The 21032-nt window shown below is 38.3% G+C and overlaps 2 protein-coding genes across 2 annotated transcripts in view; both read right to left on the bottom strand.

Moving 5' to 3' along the window:
• The window catches only part of LOC112162202 (protein FAM53B), a 25993-nt gene extending 6170 nt beyond the window's left edge, over positions 1–19823 (bottom strand). Inside the window, exons 1-4 of the mRNA XM_024297938.2 lie at positions 19500–19823; positions 7639–7904; positions 5651–5705; positions 3474–4324 (exon numbers count right to left, since the gene is read on the bottom strand). Coding sequence (XP_024153706.1) covers positions 3474–4324; positions 5651–5705; positions 7639–7719 — 987 coding nt within the window. The 5' untranslated portion in view covers positions 7720–7904; positions 19500–19823. The remainder of the gene's footprint in view (positions 1–3473; positions 4325–5650; positions 5706–7638; positions 7905–19499) is intronic.
• A 1059-nt stretch (positions 19824–20882) lies between these two features.
• eef1akmt2 (EEF1A lysine methyltransferase 2) overlaps positions 20883–21032 on the bottom strand; it is a gene marked incomplete in the record, with an annotated part of 4769 nt that continues 4619 nt past the window's right edge. The window contains 1 exon segment of the mRNA XM_024297308.2: positions 20883–21010.

Genomic DNA, 21032 nt, shown 5'->3' on the forward strand with positions numbered 1-21032 from the left:
TTTAGGGGCTCCGTAAAGCTATGTTAATTTTAACTTTTTATTTTATTCATGCCTCTAATATTAGAAAACATTCAAAAATTCTTGTTACTTTTACTGGTACTACAAATACATTTTACTCATTTTGTCAAATTTATGCTCTTAAAAAATGATGGATTGACACATTCTCACACTTGTTTTATCACAAGGACACATTTTATTACTGGTATTAAAATCTGGTTGATTACTTTGGTTCTGCAATCAACGACAGTTCACATTTCTTTTAAAAAATATTAAAGAGAACTGACTAAAAGACAAAAGAAGACTATAAAGTGCTTTCCAAAAAGACTTGAACTGGACTGGAATTGTCTGCTTCAGCTTCAAAGTTTGGCACACAATCCTTACAGAGAAATGATGAGAGATTCAAGTGTCGAAACAGCGATTTCAACATCGCTTTTATGTTTTCACACAAGTTCAGCTAAAGTTTTACCTGATTTTCTCAGGAAAACATGACCCAAATCCAGATTACTTTTCTACCCTGAACATCCATAAAAACATGTCTTTCAAATAACTCAAACACCAACTTAAAGTGTGTAAAAAAAGCATACGGTATATAGACTTCATGAATCAGTAGTTTTAATGAGGATTCTTCCTAAGTGAAACAGTTGTTTGTATGGATTGGAATGCGATCCTCACATTATTACTCCTAACTAGAAATGACTTTCATTCTTCTGTGACTTGTAAACACATGTTTTGTTCCAAACCTCCCTTTTTCCAGACGGATTGATAGCACAACTGTCAAAACACCTTTGTAGCGCAAAGCAATTATGGGAATTTACAGCAGTCGCCTGAAAGATTTTCACGCTGCTTGTTGAAGACCTTGCTGCGAACCACTTACTAGTTTAAACTGATTATTGGCAGAAGCACGTCCCACTTGAACCTGTAAATCTGATTTAAATTAGGCTGCTGTGTTACTTTCTTTTTGCTTGAACAGTTACAGAGAAGCTGATATTTGACCTGCACAACAATGCAGTACGATCTGTAAAAATAAAAACAATCCGACAATTAACAGTAATTTGCAACTAACTAAGCTAACGCAAGCCGCAGTAAAATTAGCTAGAAGGGTGTGCGCTTGCGTGTATTATATGTAATCAGTGTGCTTGATTTCCCCCCTCTTAGCAGCTGGCATGGCTAGAGGAAACATGCCTGCTAGGCTCCATTACCCAGGCCTACTTGATCCAGCCCTGGCTGAGTCCTGAGGGTGCCTGGCTGGGAACACAAATGTTTTTGGAAAAGGAAGGGAGGGTAGGTGGATAAACTGATGATACGTTCTAATAAGGGAACAGGAAACAAAAAAAACACGACGTGAGGATTTATTCAAAAAGTTAAACTTAATTCTCGCAAATGTGTTCAGGAAAACAAAGTTAACTGGACACATATGTTGTGAAGTGTGAGTCACCGCATGATGTATAGTGTTTTTTTATATCACTTCTAATGAAATAGTTTGACTTTGTCAAACCACATGAGTTTTTCCAAGCAGCATATAAAAATACTTGTGCTGTTTTTATTTTAAATTAAGGTGAAAGGGTCTTTCACAGTTTATCCTGACCCTACAAAAATAGGATTCAATGTCTTGATAAGGGAAGGAATAGTAGGTACTAAAAATATCCCTACATTTATTTCCTTTTGTTTCTTTAAAGTTCCCTAATTACATTTTTTTTATTTTAAAAAACTTTCCCAGTAGTGTTTTATTTATGATTATGATGTTTTTAACCAAAATCCCACAGTCTAAATGTCCTAAAAAGTCATATTTTATGTTGATCTGAAGCCTCTGTTTCCAAAATCTCCTCTACATGGGCGTGGCCATTGATGCTGAGCTAAGTAGCCCCGCCCCTTAATCCCTCCTAGCATAAATCTTCTCCCCGCGCTACAAAACGTGTCCAAAATTATCAGAAATGTCCAGCCGTATCGTTTTGTGCCAAATGCTAGCTCGGACGAGGAAAGTGAAGAGCTTCATGAGCCGTGTTTCCATCAAATATGTAAGTGTGCAACCCCCGACGGGAGCCGGGCACCGCCCTGCGAGCAACCCAACCCCCGCCTGGACAAAATGGATGGGGGTGGAGCGACTGCCGCTCTTTCTGCGGTGCGAGCCTATGGAGCTAAATCGGGGCCAATATTATTTGAAACCGAAAAAAAATATTTTGAAAAAAATATTAATGTTTGGCCGAAAAAAATAGGTCTCAAAACTCAAAATTTCAATTTCAAAACTTTTTTTTCAGTTTCAATTTTTTTTTTTTTTTGCTTCAAAACTTTTTGTTTCAGCTTCAAATCTTTTTTTCAGTTTCAAAACTTTTTTTTTCGTTTACGAATCGGAAAGTTTCAGTTACAAAACTTTTGGCCCTCTTGTGCCACGGTGGGGTGGGGCTAACACGAGGACCAATCAATATCGATGAGGGGGGAACTTCAGTCCCGATGCGTTCTCTGACTCTGATAAGTGAGAACTGTAATAATTAGTGTCAGAAAAAAGTTTTGAAACTGAAAAAAAAAGTTTTGAAACTGAAAAAAAAGTTTTGAAACTGAAAAAAAAAAGTTTTGAAACTGAAAAAAAAAAGTTTTTAAATTGAAATTTTTTGTTTTAAAACCTATTTTTTCGGCCAAACATTAATATTTTTTTCAAAATGTCTTTTTTTCTGTTTCAAATAATATTGGCCCTGATTTAGCTCCATACGAGCCCTTTCTTGCTTTGCAAACCTTGCGAAAAAAACTAGCATTTATGGACCAGGCAGATCAGGGAGCTTGGGCCCAGCCGTTGTGACATCACAACGGCTCATTACTTCAAACAGAGTGTTTTTGTGACAGTTTGATCGTCAGTGATTTAAAGGAGAAACACTCTCAAATTCAAAAATGAAAAGATTTCTAACTACATGTGTTCTCTTTCATAAGAAAAAATACCAAATGTACACATCAAAAACTCAAAAACATGATTTTTATCAGAGGAGGCCTTTAACTTTGTGGTTGTAAACAGAAGTGAAAATGAAGACGTTCTATGATGGGAGTTAAAAATATAAAGGAGGATGAATGGAAGTAAAATGAACAGAAAATCCACATAAGAAGAGTTTGGATGTTCTATTTACCCAACAGAGTTAATGAAATGTCAAACCAGAGCAGGGCTTGCTAGAGCGTATCGCTAGGCAGAATGACCGAACATGAGGAATGTTTTTTAAGAGAGCAGCTCCTCCGGTACTGAAGAGGGGAAGCCTAAGATTGCTTAGCCCTCAAGCCCTGAACTGACGATCCAGAAACTCCCCTCAGCTCGGTTGAATCAACTTTTCAATCTATCTGCTTTGGCTGGCAATCTTTTGAATTTCCCCTGTAGCTAAAGAAGAAGAAGACGTTTTGTGTTTTTAAAGAGATGCTAAACTCTGAAACTGTTAGAGAGAATACACTCACAGTAAAAGCATGTGTGTGCCTGTCTGCACATGACATTTCAAGCTAACCTGAGTCATCTTTGCCAAGTCCAGGGAGGGACGCTGCTCCTGGGCATCCTCTGGTCTTCTGCGCTTCATACCAATCTTTCTGTCATTCAGCACGCAGGGCTGGGACCTGCTCCGGCTCAGGCATCCCTTCCCCGCCGCTCCCTTCCCAACTCGCCTCCCCAGCTCAGGGGTGGAGTCTGGAGAGCTGGTCTCTGACACTTCTTCGCTCTGAAGCTCCGTCAGGCTGATTTGCTCGTGGGACAGGGAGAGAGGCCTGAGAGAAATGTGACTGTAGGAGTGGTGACGGTGGTGTGAAGACGGCGAAGTCGGGGAGACTGGAGAGGCTGTGAACTGCGGGTGGGGCGGCAGCTGCTGGTTGAAAATCGGCAGGTCCAGGAGTCCATCTGAAGGGAGGCTGGAGCGCGAGGGCAAACTGAAGCTGGAACTGCGCTGCATGGCGGGAAAATGACACCCCCCTCCTCGGACACTTCCTCCACTGTAGCACCTACGTTTCTCCACCGCCGTCCACACTCTGGAGCCTTGGGGCCTCCAGGATGAGCGGAACCCCCCGAATTCATCGGAGAAAGACAGGGAGCGACACTGGCGTTTACTTGGTGGTGCTGCAGGAGTTTGGCCCGTGGCTGTAGTGGTGTAATGTGAAGTGGCGGACGTCTTGTGGGTGCTGATCATACCGCTGTTGCTCAGACTCAGATCCCTTATTAAACTAGTAATGGTGCCTGGTTCGTTGGACCAGTGCTGGCTGCCTGGCTCGTGCATCACATCCCACAGGCTCTCCAGACTGGAATCCTCCTGAAATGAAGATCTCTGCTGGATTGCAAAGTTTTTCCCCGAGTCCAGCCATCTGTCTGACTCTGAAACAATCCAAACACGCAGAGTTGTGCAAATTAGCAAAGAAATACAACAAATACAGAATTAAAGCTGGAAAATACATCAGTTCAATTCTATAACAGCTCAAGATAAGAATTTGAGTGGTTAGGAATTGGCAAAAATAACACCTTGATGATATAAACTCCTACTCCTGGATACAATTCTACATATTTGACATGTGGTCTCATAGAAAAGTAACCATTTGGGGGAATAAAATACAATAACAGCTTGACAGAAATGTAAGAAAAACTACTTTAAAAATTGAGAATTGGATTAAAAATCCCTTTTTAAAAGTAAGATGCATACCAGACAGCTAACAAAACAAAGAAAAATACTATCCAACAGTAAAAGCAGTATAAAAAAGTACAGTGACATTACAACTTCAAAATAAAAGACCAACGAGCGATTTTGTGAAACTACCTTTAAAAATAAAACAGCTTTTTTTTGCTAGAACAATCTAAATTTAACAATTTCTTATTGCAAGTTGCAGCTTTTTTACTTCTTGTATTCATATTACATCAAATATGAAAATCTGTGACAAATGCAGAACTATTAGTAGTAGATTTAATTAGAAAACTGCAGTATTAGTGTTTGGTATTTAGAGAAGTGCATATTTCAGGGTTCCTACACATTTCTTGAAGCTAAATTTAAGATGTTTTAAGAAATGAAAAATTAAGACCAATTTCTCTACCTAATTCCTAGCCCTATTAAGGGCAAAATCCATGAATTGCAGAACAATTACTCGTCAGTAAAGAAGTAACATTATGAATCACGGTTCAAATTTCGGTAATTAAATTACAATTACTAGACTACAAAAACCCTAAATTGGTGCAGTGAAACTTTTACACAATCATGTTAAAAAATTAAATCTTTTGTCCAGAAAAGTCACACGGAAAAAGTTTGAAATGGCACAATTTTTGAGACCAAGATATCACAATTTAAGACTTTTTAAACGCTTTTTATGGCCTCATTTCCAAATTTTCAAATTCAAGTCTTTTCAGAGTTTTTAAGACTACGCAGAACCCTGATATTTTGACGGAGGGGGTTAAAGCTACAGAAAAATTGTTGACACAAGCCACAGAATATTCAATTACAGTTTATTCCCATGAGAGAGCTGTGCAACGTTCTGTGGATGCAGGTGCACTCTTATCATGAGAAGGGGATGACTGACAGATGGAGAAAGGGAGAAGTGAGAGATCGAACACGGCGGAGGAGATAAACAACAAAACAATTCAAGGGGTGAGGGGCGGTTTAGCTTAGAAAAAGACTTTAAAAAGAGTCATTTAGAGATAAATATGGGAGTAGCTCACCTACGGCTCCACAGGAGAGGAGGGTTGTCCCTCTGCTCATGGTGTGGAGCTCACTCTGCAGAGAAGCAAACAGAAAAGGAAAACCTTTCAGAATAAAGGTCATTGCTTAAATTCTCTTCATTTTTCAACAAGAAAATGTTTTTCTTAGGATCAAGCTCCCAGATTCCATTGTGTGCCAACTGTTGAGCAAAAAGCAAGAAAAGATTTGGACGTTTAAGAGTTGTAAAAGGCAGAACGATAGAAAAAAAACATAGATTTAGCTCAACTGGATTATCTTCATTATTTTTTGACATCTTTTTCAACAACATGCAAAAAAAGAAAATATAAAATGATGACATAAAAATAAAAAAAGCAAAATTCTCCTTTTGTTGCCTTTTATGGACAGTAAATAGTTTGTCACTGACAAACAAATATCCTGGCACAGACAGAGTGAAAGCAGCGTCATAGTTCATAATGAGCAAAGGTTATTTGCAGACTGCTGTCGTATTTCCACACCTTCCAATTCTCAGACTCCACTCGCGGAGACAGGGTGGTGGTTGGCTGGCTGCGTAAAGGACAAACCTCAAATGTGACAAGTGATTTGACTCACCTTAGAGTTATTATCACAACATTTTCAGCCAAACAAATGAGCCAGAGATTCCAAAACAAAGAGAAATGAGCTGCAGAAGGGTAAATGGGCAAATTACACTCACGGTTCTATGCTGCTAAGTGCAAAAAAGTGGGAGCTTTACAGTAATGACGCCAGTCCAGCAGCACATTTGAATTAGCATGTTTATGTTGTTGGTCTGGGATGGAGTGTGACCTATTTAGACTAAATGTGAGGAAGAGGATAAAGGGGTTAGGGCAGGGGTCTGCAACTTGAAGCTTTAACCCTCCACTGTGGCTCTCTGGTTAAAGAAAAAGACATTTTTAGTTTGAAAAGTCACATATTTTAGGTTTATCTTATAGGCTTTTTAAGTAAAACAAAAAGGTTTTTCAGCTCCCTCACAAAAAGTTATGTAACTCTCCACCAGGATCCTGACTACAGTACCCATAATGCTCCAACAATCCATCCATCAAGCAGTTTGGCCTCATAGTTTGCCAAAACTGAAACATTTTGACAGATGTGTCAGTACACACAACCAGAATTCACGCACCAGAATTTAAGGTCTATTTTTGAATTAAAAAAATAAGAATATTAATTATGAAATTGAGATGATTTTATGTGGTTCAGGATGTCTTTTATTTTGAAAGAAGACTTCCAAAGAATTAGAAACTAATTCATATTTCGAAAAAAGGCTATTTTCTCTTTCTGCTTCTGTTGTATTCATGCTTTAAAAAACAAATGTATTTGTATTAATCATAATAGTAACAATACCATAAATATAAAAAAGTTTCTTCTTGTCCTATGGCTGAAATAAGACGTGTGGCTCCTATTGGGATGTTGCCAGTAAGAAATCCTCCAAAATGGCTCTTGAACTGCTGAAGGTTGCAGACCTCTGGGTTAGGGGAACTTTACATTCGTTTTTAGAGGGTTGACATCTGTAGAAGTGAAAGCTACTCAATAAAAAAAATGCAAATGTTCTGTAGTTTCATTTAAAGAAAGTAAAAAGGTTTCTATTTGAATTATCCTACAATTCATATTGCATTTTTGTTACTAAACTTAATTACTTTTCACTCTGTTGAAACAATAAATGTGCTGGAATGCTTTAGCTTAGTATGTCATACCTTCTTATTAGAAATGAAGACACTCCCTTCAAAGTTTTAGGTGCTAACAGAGCATTTCAACACCAACAAACCTAAAACCCCAACACCTGATAACTAGCTGTCATCTAGACATTACCATTATCTATGAGAGTTCGTTTCGTTGGGACAAAACCATTAGCAACTCTCTTCGCAATTCTGGTCTGGCGTGCTCACCGACCTTGTTTGTATATGCAACTATTCAAACAATAGTTAATGACATTACCGCTTTCGTGCGGAACTAAAAGAGAACAAGCTTCTCTTACCAGCCAACTCTCAATACTCTTGGACGTTACATCATTGACACTCTTCTTCTTTTCCAGTGTTTTGGAAGAAATGATCACCATGGTAACAAGCAGCTCTGCTCCGGGGCGTTCATGTACAGAAAAAGGTCAGGGGTGGCCATTTTATTTCAGGGTGTATGGCTGATAGTGCATTTGGGCAACGCCGATGAGCAGTTGGTGGCCTCCCATCTGGACTGCAGTGCTGGTGAAGGCCGTGGAGGTAGATGGGTGTTTTCAGTACTTCATCTCTGTAAAAAAATAAAAAAAATAAACATTAAAAACAAAGTTTAGTTGCAAAAATGCGCCTAAAAGGTTTATAACAAGAGGAAATTCAACCTTTGACTTCCTGACACTTGAAGAAACACAACCAATTAGATATCACTACAGCCTCACACCCATAACGCTTTGGCTTGATAAAACAAAACATTAACAGCATGCTTCCTTATCTTGTTAATGATGAAACATCTTCTGCCAGATAATAAAATGCACCAGAAATTTGGAAAAACCCAAACATGCTGAATCAGGAGGCAAAGTTGAGTTCATCCAGAAAAGAAAACATGATTCAAATCGTGGAAAACGTGCAGGAAAAACTCGACAAAATAGCACTAAATAAAACGTTTGCAGTGTTTGGCTCAGTTCTGCTTTTTTTGGTACTGTGAAGTGCATGAAACTTGTTGAAGAAAATGATAGTATTTCCTTCAGGGAAAAAAAAAAAGCTGCAGAGGCTTCACTCAAAACCCTTTAATCAATGATCCACCGAGCAGTCTTACATCACACAAAAATAACACTCCTGTCATGGTATGGATCCTGTAGTCCAATGGAAAGTTTCTGCACAAAGCTAATGAATTCACCAGACATGCTATGTAAAGGCCTGCCTGTGTAACATGTGGTTTTGTGTTAACCAAGGGCTGTTGGATTTAACATGCTATGGTGCGAGGGCTTGCACTGGGTATGAAATTGGCTTTGTGGAATAGTAATTTGAGCACACAAAACAAGAAAAGAAAACATACTGGAGGTGCACACAGGGCTGGGTTAAAACCGTTTTATCTCGCTGTAGTTCAAATATTTCACGATGTCATCTCTGTCCTGTTTCTCCTGCAGCCTCATGAATGCATCAAAGATTAGAAATGTTTTATGTAGACCTGCTCTGAACCAACTACAAGCATATGACTCCTATTATCTTCATTTATCCGAGAGAGTCAGTGGAGCACAACTGGGCCTCTGCAAGGAAGACAAGCTGGTACTGTTGGTGAGATCTGGCGGAAAAGGGAATGGTTCAGTTTTGCAGATTGATTCACTGATTGGGACAGACAGAGGTTCTGGTGGTGCAGGGTTTGTGTGCAAGTCTGAAATAATCAGATGGTGAGTAAAAACCCCAACAATATCTCACAGTTCTCTTTGAATACTGTTCTATTCAGGGCTGACACAGCATTTTTATGCCTTTAGATGTGCTGTACATGCTGTCTGCTCATGCTAACCTACACTTGTGTGTAGTGACTGGCAAGTGGGGGTCATGGGAGAGGGCAAAATGAGTGTCAATTCAACCCTGGAGCCACATTTACTTAATGAGGCGACATGGTATGATGGGGAAACCAGAGCTTCGTGGATAGAAAATCACTGAGTTCTTGCACAAGAACTGTTACTGCCCAGAGCAAACGTAATATTGAAAGTCTTTTAGTTTTTTGTGCATACAATGCCTCAGGTTTGATGATTCATTCTTCTGACTTCTCCAATTAGGTGGATTACTATGTTTTCTTAAACTGTCACAGGCTTGTTTCTACATTTTTCCTCAAAGTTTGGTTGGAATGCTTGCTTTATATTCCTATTTACATTCCGAATTCTGCTGAAATGTTTCAAGAGGTCAAGAACCGCATTCCCTTCAGATTAAAGAGGCATTCTTTGAAAAGCTAATGTTTTTCCAGTATAAAAAAAATGTACAGACTTGTGTTAAAGAGCAACTCACTTTGTCAAAACAGTTTGAACATGCAAACACAACTTTTCCATGAAATGAAAACACACCATCCCTCAACTGTGACGTTGATGCATAAAAACTTGGAAACAACCTTGAACAAAAGGGTCAGAAACGAATCCACCACTAAATTGAACAGGAAATAATATAACATGTTAGGGGTCAAATTACAATCGTAATTACAGCCTTCGACAGGTTTCAACAGGTCAGACAGAGAGGCTATTGTTATTTAAACCTGCCCATGTCAGAGTGGTATAGGTAGGGTATACTTGATGTTTTTCTTTCCAACCTAGTGTGGAAACTGAGTCTGGATTTGCAAAAATGCAAATAGAACATGAACAAAAACTGACTTTAGTGACAAAAGTAAAGGTGTTTGGTCAAATATTTACAGCTCTATATCTCATGTCTACCAAACAGTTTTGGACCTAGTGGTACCTCTTCCTATTCTATAGGGTAGCAGACTAAAAAATGAGGCCATGTCTATGATATAAAAACCAAGAAGGGAATGTCAATGTACATTAGACATTACCGACATACTGTTAAAGAACCTCAAAGGGGACAAAGCATTAATACTCAACAAAATTACTCTGGAATAGCTTGCAACTAATAAACTAGCTAGCTACTTGTAGCTAATTGAACTGGTAGTAGGTATGGATGTAGGTAAAAACAGATTTAGTGACATATTGCGATATTTTCTTTGGCAATACTTGTATCAATTTAAAATGCTGACAAGGCGATATTTAATTAATTATTTATGAGCGTCCTTCAGCATCTTACTTTTGTTTTTCACCTAAACCCCCGACCACTAGTTGGCAGCACAGCCCACTGAGCCTCTTTGAGCAGGTCTACACCGCCAGCTTGTGCTAAATGTTCAGTCAGCCTTGTGTTTTTTGTCTTTATGAGACATGAAGTACTTGGTTTTTACTTGGGATGGGTGCTGAACTGAATCTCCATGTCACGTTGGTTGTGGCACAGATAAGATTACTATGAAAGGTAAATTAATATTCATGTAGATTTGTCTTTTCTAAGTCATAGTCTTATAAAAAAAGTGAAAAGTTGTTTTGGTACAGTCTTGGGATATATCGTGACACATATTGTATGGTGAGGAGGCGTGCATCAGGATGCGTATCACCAGACTCTTGCCAATACACACCCCTAGTAGTAAGTGGTTCTAAAAGCTTTTGATTCACAAAAACTTCCCCAAAAGCTAGATCTACATAAGAAGCATTAAACAGAATGATATTGTCAAGAATTGTTGTTTGTCTCCAGTTAGATTCTTCCAAATCTAACGCTTCCTTTTGTACACTTGGTTTAAAAAATACAATATTTCTTGGAGGGTACGACTTTGAGATGATAGAGGGTATACGTTTCACATTATAAATGTATCTGAATTTGAAATCAGCGGAGGGCTGAAATCTAAGGAAACCTATATGTTTCCTGGGCTGCAGACAGGAGCTCCTGGCTCACTTTCATTGGGGGATGGTGGGGCAAAATAAAGGGCAGCTAAGATAATATGGCTTTTTGCCCAGGCAGTGATTTGTACAGGCAGATGAATGGGAGTCTATTTAGCCCCCCTGACGTTTTGTGATGGGGTGTTTGGTGTCCATCACCAATTGGCTCTGGTTTCTGCATACTTGTCCGGAGTGAGTCTGGTGTCAAGACTTTGATCAGTGGCTGCAGTTAAAAGAAAGGAGAAAAAAAAAGATCTAAACGAAGAAGAGTAAGCAAATGAGATACGGAACGGGTGGCAAATTTGGTCTTAGTGCTTAATAAAATTTTCTTCATGCTCTCCATTCAAACCAATTGATAAGACACTATAGATCCTGATTTCTATCCTTCATACAATAATCTTGATAAGTGGATTCTATATATTTGTCTAGCCGGTTCTAAAAATAAGAAAATGTTTTCCGCTAAATGTGCAGCTCTAATTGTTAATTCAAGAGCCATCCCACTCTAGTATAATGTGTGTCAGGTTGTAAAAGTGTCTTAGACATACCATTGAGTCCTTTGGCTATCACCCTAGCACCCATTGGCAGGAGGACACAGGCCAAAACAGCACACCATCACATCATTACATCTTCACAAGTACACAAACAATGAAGTGTTCACTCCCAAAGAGTTTTACATTGTTAGTAGTTAAAGGTCTGGTCTTCTTTTGAAGATGCCATTGTATTTTGCCCCAACTACAGGGACCATTAACCTCTGCGTAGAGACAGCCAGCTCACAAAAATGTAGGAACAATTTATTCAACTTTGAAACCCAGTAGTCGCAACAGAGCTGGTACTTCAACCTGCCAGTATAATCAGTACTGGTTTGTGTCACAGCGTTTTTCGGCCTAACAGCAAGATAAGTGGTACATGTAAGCTCACTTCCCTTTGCAATGTGAGGGTTCTGCTTCCCTTGTGGTTACACATTGCTGCTGAACTGGGTGTGGAGTGTGCTGACTTCATTACCAAATACACAAACAGAGAAAGCCCCAAGTTATATCTACAAAGCATTGTGACATTTTGGTAACTTCACATGCATTGCACGGGAGCTCATCCTTTCAATAAACAGAGCACTGCAAAAACTATGGCAATCACACGTCTGTTTTACAATGAAAGTAGATGCTCACCCTAACGCAATGTGACAAGTGTATAGATAGACATTATTGAAACTTACCAACTAACAGAGCATAGGGAATATATTTCTAAAAGATCTGTCTTATTGTTTTACCAATAATTTGTTGCACCACTGGTGGCAGAAAAGTTGCAAAAATTAAAAATTATAGACAAATTAGGTGCTAATTATTTCAGAAAATTATCATTTTGATCATCACTGTATCCAGGAAGATTCCAAAGACATTTTTGAAGTCCTACTCCTATTATCTTTTTATCTACTATAAAAGTGTTTAATTACGATTATGTAGTTCTTTAGCAAAACCAAAAAATATATATATTTTTTTTAGGACATAGTTGCTGTAAAGTGACAGGATTTAACCAGACATTTGCCACTGAGTTGCCTCTGCTGGGGCGCCGTAAACCTGCCATCATCCCTTTATTTACACTCTCCTGCTAGCTTACAGCCCCTCATAACATCAACCTAACATTACCTGTGCAACAAAAATGGTGAGTAATATCAGAGCTACCCAGCCATGAGCCAAATGCCAGCTTAGACGAGGAAAACAAAGACGTTAATGGAAGTTGACGTATCAGAATGGAGTGGAGCAGTGAGCTTGTGGTTTGCCAATTGTAGATTTTATGTAGCAACTACAAGCTTTTTCCAATGACATTTTTTTCATCTGCTCTTAATCCACAATGATTTGAATGAAGAAATACTAAGAAATACAGTTTAATGTCGTCCATCTCTCTCACACACACACAAAAATGCCACAAGAACATGTTGAAAACCCCAAAAAATTGATATTTATGGAGTGGGTCTTTAATGACCAAGACCAAATCCAAATGTTTCCCCTACCTCTCCAACTGTAGGGGTATTTGAAGGGGTAGGGTTGTTCGAAATGTTTTTTTTAAAGCCTAACCCTCATGGGGGAGAGAAGCAAAACCCTCCGCAACGAGGGTGTTCCGCACCGTAAGTAATGACTTACCCCTAAATGTTACAAAACTGATGTTGTTATTTATTTCTGAGCGCTAGCAGCTCCCCGCAAACGTAGCTGACCGGCAATTTTTGTTGACGTCATCAAGTGGGAGTAATGTCCAAATTTGAAAACACTGGCTATGTTTGAATTCCTTCCCTATTTACTATATAGTGCACAATATAATGCATTTGCCATTTGCTTGTGCTGTTCGAATCTACTAATTCCAAAATCGAGTGCATTCGAAATTTCCTAGAAGTCTTTGTGAAAAACTAGCGTGCATCGATGCTCACTACATTAGCAAATATAGACCACAATGCAATGCGGATTAGGGTGGGAATTCTGACATAACCACTATTTTTCCATAATTCATTTGGAAGGCTAAATTTAGGGATAGGGGGAAGACTTAGAGTTAGGGGTAAGAATTTGGATTTGGCCCAAGTCTCCCAACTAATAAAGTGGACAAGAGGTTTTCCAATTGATCCTCAAAAATGTGTTAAATACTCAAATGGTTCAACCACCAACTTGCAGTGCATGTAGGGCAACTAAGCATTTGCCAACTTGCAAAAAATGCATCATGGACTCACACTAAGATGAAGGAATTAAAGGGGGAAGATGATAAAAGGGAATTTGTAGTTGTTTCTACAAAATTCAAGATGTGAGCAAATATTTTTCCAACTTTTCCTGACCAAACAGAAGGGCCATTTTTCCTCTCTGCCTTAGTTTATCTTAAAAATGCCAGTCAAGTTACTTTCACCCTAAAAGCCTAAACAATCCCACATTCCTTTTGCCTTTTTGGTGTAGTTTTAGAACCTTTTAGAAAAAAATATTCCAGGAAAATCTGCAATCTCTGAGGTATTTTGAAAATCATTCATTGCAAATCATTCTTTTTTTATTTGATATTGACTTTCAGGGTTTTCAATAGATATGTGTGTACTTCATAAAACAGCTGCTAAGTAGGCCAAAGTATATATGAGCTGAATAAGTAGCCATAGCAACCAAACACCAAACAGAGGTCAACAGTGACAACCGGCCATCTGAAAAGGGCAGACGTCACCAGCCTAGTCAAGACTAATGTCAGCTCATCATTTTCTTATCAGTAAGCACGCTTGTTTACCAAGCTAAAGCAACCAACAGGAAACTTGCAAAGTGCAAACATACTACAGATTTTCTACTGAGACAGTCTGAAATGAATACAGGGTCACCCCCTGTGTCTCAGGCCAGGAATTAGTTAGGTGAAATCTTTAGAAGTTTGACAGACATTGGATCAGGTGTTTAAGTTTGAGTAAATTAAGATATGGGGCCTCCTGCCCCTTGGAGTAACCTCTGCATGCCACAGCTCTCTATACATCAGGTAACCCACTAATTACACTCACCCCCCCACAATCAGTCACTGTTTCTTCCATTACCCATGAGTGCCTGAGCTGTTTTAACAAAATAACCAGAGCTCTAACCCATCAGGAATACATTAAAGTGTTGTCTGGAATCACTTGGTTTCCTGCGATTGGTCAGCCCAATGAGGTGGACCACTCTTTAGGGTGTAAGCAACTATAGTTTTAAAAGGTGGTATTTTTAACTCGTATAAAAAAAATCCAGAATATTTTGGCCCCACATTGAGAAATATATGAGCTGAGAATGCACGGAAGAGAGGACGTCAGAATGTAAACCAACCGTGCAGCATTCCATCAGTCCGCTCATTCATTCATGACAGCGATCGGCTCAGCGTATAGATCCACTGCTCAGTAAAACAGGATTTCAAACCGAGCTGGTGCTTCCTCCACACTGGATTTCTATTTGATTGTGTAAGCTGATAGCAGTCAGCAAATGGGTTGCATTTTATTTGTCCGTGTTGAGTGTGGAGTAACCTGCAGGCGCATGTAAAACCAGTATGTAAAACACGCTCAGGGTACAAATGAGGGTTACTAGTGTCATCTTAAATGTGGGCTCTCTATGTGCAAGTAGGACTTTCAGTTCACACTTCCTCTGCAACCAAGCCCAAGCTAGTCATTTTTGGAGTACGTCACTGTTGAGTGTCTCTTAATTTTCAACATTTTAGATTTTCTAGTTTGTTGTTTATCTAAAGGGGAAAATAAAAATCATAAAAAAGCAATTTCATGCCTTCTGTTAAAGAAATTTTGACGCAAAGAAGCAATTGCAGTTCTTCCAAAAACCACCGGAGGCAAAAAACAAACAAACAAAAAACTGTTTTCAGAATATTGTTGACCTAACCCACTTGAGGTTTCTTTATGATGTGCACAATCCATCGGGTGATGCCAGAGATTACCCAACCACGGCGTTACAGTATGACTAGGACCTTCAGGTTAAGGTTCCATATTATGAAATGGAAACATAATCTTTTGACAATGTACCAAAAATATGCAAATAAACCCTTCACGCTGCTGCCTAAGTATGTCTCCCTGTGCCTTGAAAACACAGGGTTGTGTCAATCTAATGGGATTTGGTATCAATTAATTGGTAGAAAACTGTTTGTTTTTAAGGACGACACTAACATTTTTTTAAATACAAGATCCCTCTCAGATAATTTACTATCTGAAAGCTCTCATCAAAATCAAACATAACTGAGTTTAGAGTGAAAAATGAACCAATACTGAACTAACACTAAAACTAATACAAAAAAAACTTGATTTGATTCAGGGTTTGCAGTAATATCAAGTTCTATTAACTAACATTTCCATCTAGATTATCTGAGTTTCCCTGCAAAGTATCATGTTATCTAAAAACAAAATCTAAGATAAAATAAGAAAACAAAGTACAAAAAAAGATGTCTAAGTAAAAAATAAAGTTGTTTATACAATACACTAAATTTAAACTAAAACAGATAAAAAAAAATAAAATTAGGTATTTTCCATTTTTGTAATCAAAATGGAAAGAACTAAATCCGAAGACACAAATCAAATTAATGCAAATTGTCGACGTTATTTATCTGTACACAGCTGGTTAGACCTCATACTTTCCAGTCCAATAGATCCATTTTACCCAAGCGTGCTACCTAGAAAATAACCACCATTTTTGGTATTATTTTCCAAGTTTAAGTCAAAAAGGTCTTTGGAATTGTCTAAGTGATCTTACAGGGACTAAAATATTTGTATTTATGAATCAAATAGGAGAAAATGTTATGAAAAAATGTCACATTAGACCACATGTGTCATGTTTCAGAATGATGTTCAATGGTTGGTAAGAAGAGCGGAAATCTGAAGTGATTTTTGATTATTATCTTTTGGTCTCAGTTCAAGTTTTAGGGTCTACATATCCGTAAAAACATGATAACTGACTAAGCAAAAAATGTAAAGATTTCAAAGTTAGGAGATTGTCACATCAGAAGTTTGGTAAGATAAAAAACACGTCATACTTTCAAACTTTTCTGGTGTTACTGGCAAAAATTGAGTTTCAGGTCTTTAACTAACCATAAAACGTCTAATGTCCTTGGGGGAGTGGGGGAATTGTTTTCTTGTAAAAAAACATGTTCCTAAAATAAATTAAATTCAACTTTCAGAAATAGACACCAACCAAAGCTTTCAGTTCTCTTTTTTTAAGGTATAAACAACTCTCTACACAAAAGCTCACAAAAGAAGAAAAATAGGCTTTGCGATTGTTTTTTTTAATAAAGAAAATGAAGATAGCTCTTGTTAATTGAAATGGGGTGTTAAAATATTAATTAAGCTGGAATGTATATATGTATTTTTTGCTTAAGATGGCAACTCTTCTTTTATGGGCTCTAGAATATTCCTCACTATCACTAATTAAAAACACAATAGTGGGATGTGGCGATGGGAGTATTTCTATTGCATCCCACAATGCTTTTCATCTTTAGAGTCTAGTCTTTTGGGGGTGGGTGGTGGGGGAGGGCTCCTTTTGGTGTATGTGAGAATCCCTCTTTTCTTTTCAGGGTGATGAGACCCCAGACATTCAAATCCATCATATCAATGAAGTAGGAATACTTAGAATAAAACAAAACAACAGGGAATGGCAACAATGAAAGGTTTTTGCATTGGAAGAAGGGGGAAATAACAAAAAAAAATCAACAGTTTTATGTTTGAAGCAGCACCCTTAAAGCCTACGGGTCAAAAAAAAAAGTTTGGGATATGAATAGAGACTACTATAGAGGCCCAGACAGCCATGTCTAACAATCCTGCCCTGGTAGCTTTGCATAATGTCACAGCCCAAACAACAAGGAAGAAAGAAAGACAGAAAGAACGAGCTGCAGGATAAAAGAAACATAAATAATAGTGCAAAAAAAAAAAACATATGACAAGTGCAACTGAAATGTACAGACAGGCATACAACAAGAAAGTGAGTTGGGTGAAAGTGGCCGCATGTGTGTCGGTGTTTGGGCTGAGCATCGGGGTCACACACACACACACACACACACACACACAGCCAATGAATGGACCAGGGGCTTTCTCAGCGCGCAGGCAGGCACACAGCTGCCCGATGACAGAATGGAGTTCTAATAGGGCCTTTTGCCTGCAACACAAAGGCATTGCAAATGTGTGCGTCTTAAGCACACACTGGGGCACAGAGCGTTCCCTTTTAAAAGCCCTCGGCTCTTAATTGCCCCCATAAATTATGGCTGTAGCATGTCCGAAACAAGCCAACAGTGTAATAGTGCCAGATTTGTTGTTAAGTACAAGTGCAGCACATCAAGTTGCGCTTCATATAAGTCATTATTGTGGAGAAAAATCTGCACAGAGAGTTATAAAACTTCCACTTTATAGTTTATAACCTATTCTTTAGCCATGCATTATTTGTATTTCAGAATAAAATAAACTTGAAATTTACCAATGAAAATAATCACTTCAAGTTAAAGAATTTGCATCATGAGCTACATAAAAACAAAAATATCTGACAGATTTGAAAAGATCTTGTTCACAACAAGCTGTGACATTCCACAAGTGGTTTATTTTGGAAATCGAAGCAAGATGCAGTATCACAATCCTCCCATAAAGAAAGGAGGCAAGCTGCACCTCCCAGACTAACCAGTATTTGAGAGGCAAACCCCTATCAACATCCCAGATGTAATTACACTCTGGAGCTATAACGTGCGATAAAAATCTTTGCCTGACTCTCTGCTTCGAGTCCAACCTGAACTTTTTGGCTACTTTTTTTGCATTCGTGGGGGCAGGATACTCGAAGCAGGAACATTTCCTGTTGTGCAGACCAAATTAGCCAGTGAGTCAAGGACAACCACTTTTGTTACTGTCAAAGAAAACAAACAAAAATGAAACAGTTCCAGGTATTTCCGATTAGAGCGCCCTGGTATCAATACCGATTCTCTGTAGTATTGTGTTTACAGTATCCACAGGGATCGACCATCTTGTGGTAATGAGCAGGGCAAAACAAATTTTACTTCCTAATCCACAAAAAATAAAGGAAACGAATTGCTTTGAGTTCGTCGGCTTGGACTGTGAACTACCATCGCAATAAAAGAAATTGAAAAAAAAATTGAGCTGACCCACATCTGTTGCAGTCAATGATTTGTTGTAGGAGCGTTCGTCCTTATCATCCCACAGTTTCAACTGTAATAACTTTTAAATGCATGGCTGTCATGTAGCCACAACAACCAACGTCTCCAAGGATTTTGACGTCTTGCTGATGAAGCAGAAACATATCCAACCTCTTTTGACTGAAAATAAACATAAATAAAAACAATATACCAATTATCAATCCCAGACCTCAATCTAAATGGAAGTAAAAAACTGATCAGATGTGGAGATTGAAAAGTCTTGCAGATCAGAGTGCTCCAGCCCCATTTATGCTGCTCACACACAGGCTGTGGTGAGGGGGGGCTATGTCAACACATGCTGCAAAGCAACCACACTGACTTTCCACATGCAGGTACTGTATCTGCTGCTTCAGCTTCATGGCATTTGATCAAACCAAGTGTGTTGCCTGTCATTAAACTCATTTAAAGCTACTTTTTAAGCATAAAACTGATCAGCTTTAGTCAATAAACAGAGGTTAAGTTAATATTAAATCATAGGAAACATGTAAAATATACTTTACTTCATTAGTTACTTTGTTATAATTTGGTCTAAACAATAAATAACCAATAATACATGTATTTTTGGCTTTGTTACACTTCTTCTAAAAGTATCTCAAAAGTAAGCTAAAAATGAACAATGCAATTCTATAGCAGCGAGAAAGGAAACTAAATTAGGCATGTCTGAACACGGTTCTTAGTATTTACCAGCCTAGAAACATACGACCTGACCAGCACATTAGGTTTGCAGGTTCGGTCATCTTCTATAGAGGCAAAGAAGTATTCAAAACACAACTCACAAAAGTTTCTCGCAGTTGCCAGTTTGGCGTCCCCAGCAGTACAAGTCTGAAGAGGGACGACAGCTAAAGTGAGCTGCGTCGCTGCCTCCAGCCTGCAGCTTTGATTGTAGGAAAATCCTCGTACACACAAGCTGAGCCAAAGGGAGGGGGGCGTCAGGAGTAAACCAGATGTGAATCCCAAATATGTAAAGTAGTAGCAACAGTGTATTGGAGTAAAATGTGTTATTGACTGATATTTACGTTTAAAAAAATAATAACGCTCATGTTATTTATGTATTTTAATAGCAAAGTTTCGCCACACAGAATATGTCACCCCTTCCGAAATGGTACGGTCCGACATGATCCTCCTCTTTCAAGCGTTTTTCTCAGCTCTAGCTAATTACTATGTATTTCATTCATGTTTAGGGCGACTAAAAATGTAGTTTTACTCAAATTAAATACAAATAATTTACTGAATTTGTCATATTTTGCTCAAAAAGTAAATTAAATTTAATAAAAGTTCAGCTATATCAGCTTTTACACAGTGTTTTGAGAGGAAAATGCTATGAAAAACCTCACCATTACAAGCTACAATAATCCTATTAGGAAACCTTCAAATGTGTTTCCAGGGTGATGAAGGGAAAATATAAATATTTGCAATGTCACACTTGAGAGGATAAAATGAAAGCTGGCCTTTCACGTTGGTGGGCCAGACAGTGGACTTTGGCATTCATGGGTCAACGTTAAGTTTGTAAAAAAATATAGTTTTTAACATCTCCAAAGCTAGGAAAATGTACACCACTGCTGGATTGAAGCCATCGGGAACTTTGCTTTTAGGATTAGTGGTGAACTAAAGCAAAATAGATGAATTGAGCTTAAAAATGTCTCTTTCTTTAACAGTAAAGACAATTTGTGCAAGTTTTAAGAACCCTTGTAAAAATGAAAAAGCCACATGATAATGCGTAAAAAAGTAAAGAAATCCTGCAAAATATCTAAAGTACAAAACAGATTAGATTGATGCAATCAATTAGTAATGTTTTATACATGTATCATCTATTATAAAACATCTGATTTGAAGGTGCCATCACATTATTAAGGCTCTTTTGAGCCATCTTTACGACAGTGAGTCTGCATCTTGAAGCTCAATAAATTACATTTCATGGGAAAATAAAATCTTTCAGCTGTGTCTGTGGGCATAGCTTGCACATCCAGACAGGATATCCAGAGTCTTGTAACTTTCCAGGCAGTAAGTCTTGCAAAGCTGGGATGTGTTTACTCAACAGTGTGCCTCCATTCGGTCGGTTCCCATAGGGCCACAGGCCCATTCAACTTACAATTAGGATTGAGAGTTTGGCAGATATTAATGATGCCGTTTAGAAAGGAAAAAGGAGCCAAACATCTCTCTCACAGACACCACCACCTCCTGTTTATTCAGCGTGTCAGAGGTGTTTGATTGTGATCCTAGGAACCCCAAGCACTGCTGGTTTCTAGTTAGCTAATTAAGTTTGAGATATTTTAGCTTGTAAAATATATATATAGTTTTCTATGATACAG

Source organism: Oryzias melastigma, linkage group LG15, assembly GCF_002922805.2.
Source record: "Oryzias melastigma strain HK-1 linkage group LG15, ASM292280v2, whole genome shotgun sequence".
NCBI classification, from domain to species: Eukaryota; Metazoa; Chordata; class Actinopteri; order Beloniformes; family Adrianichthyidae; genus Oryzias; species Oryzias melastigma.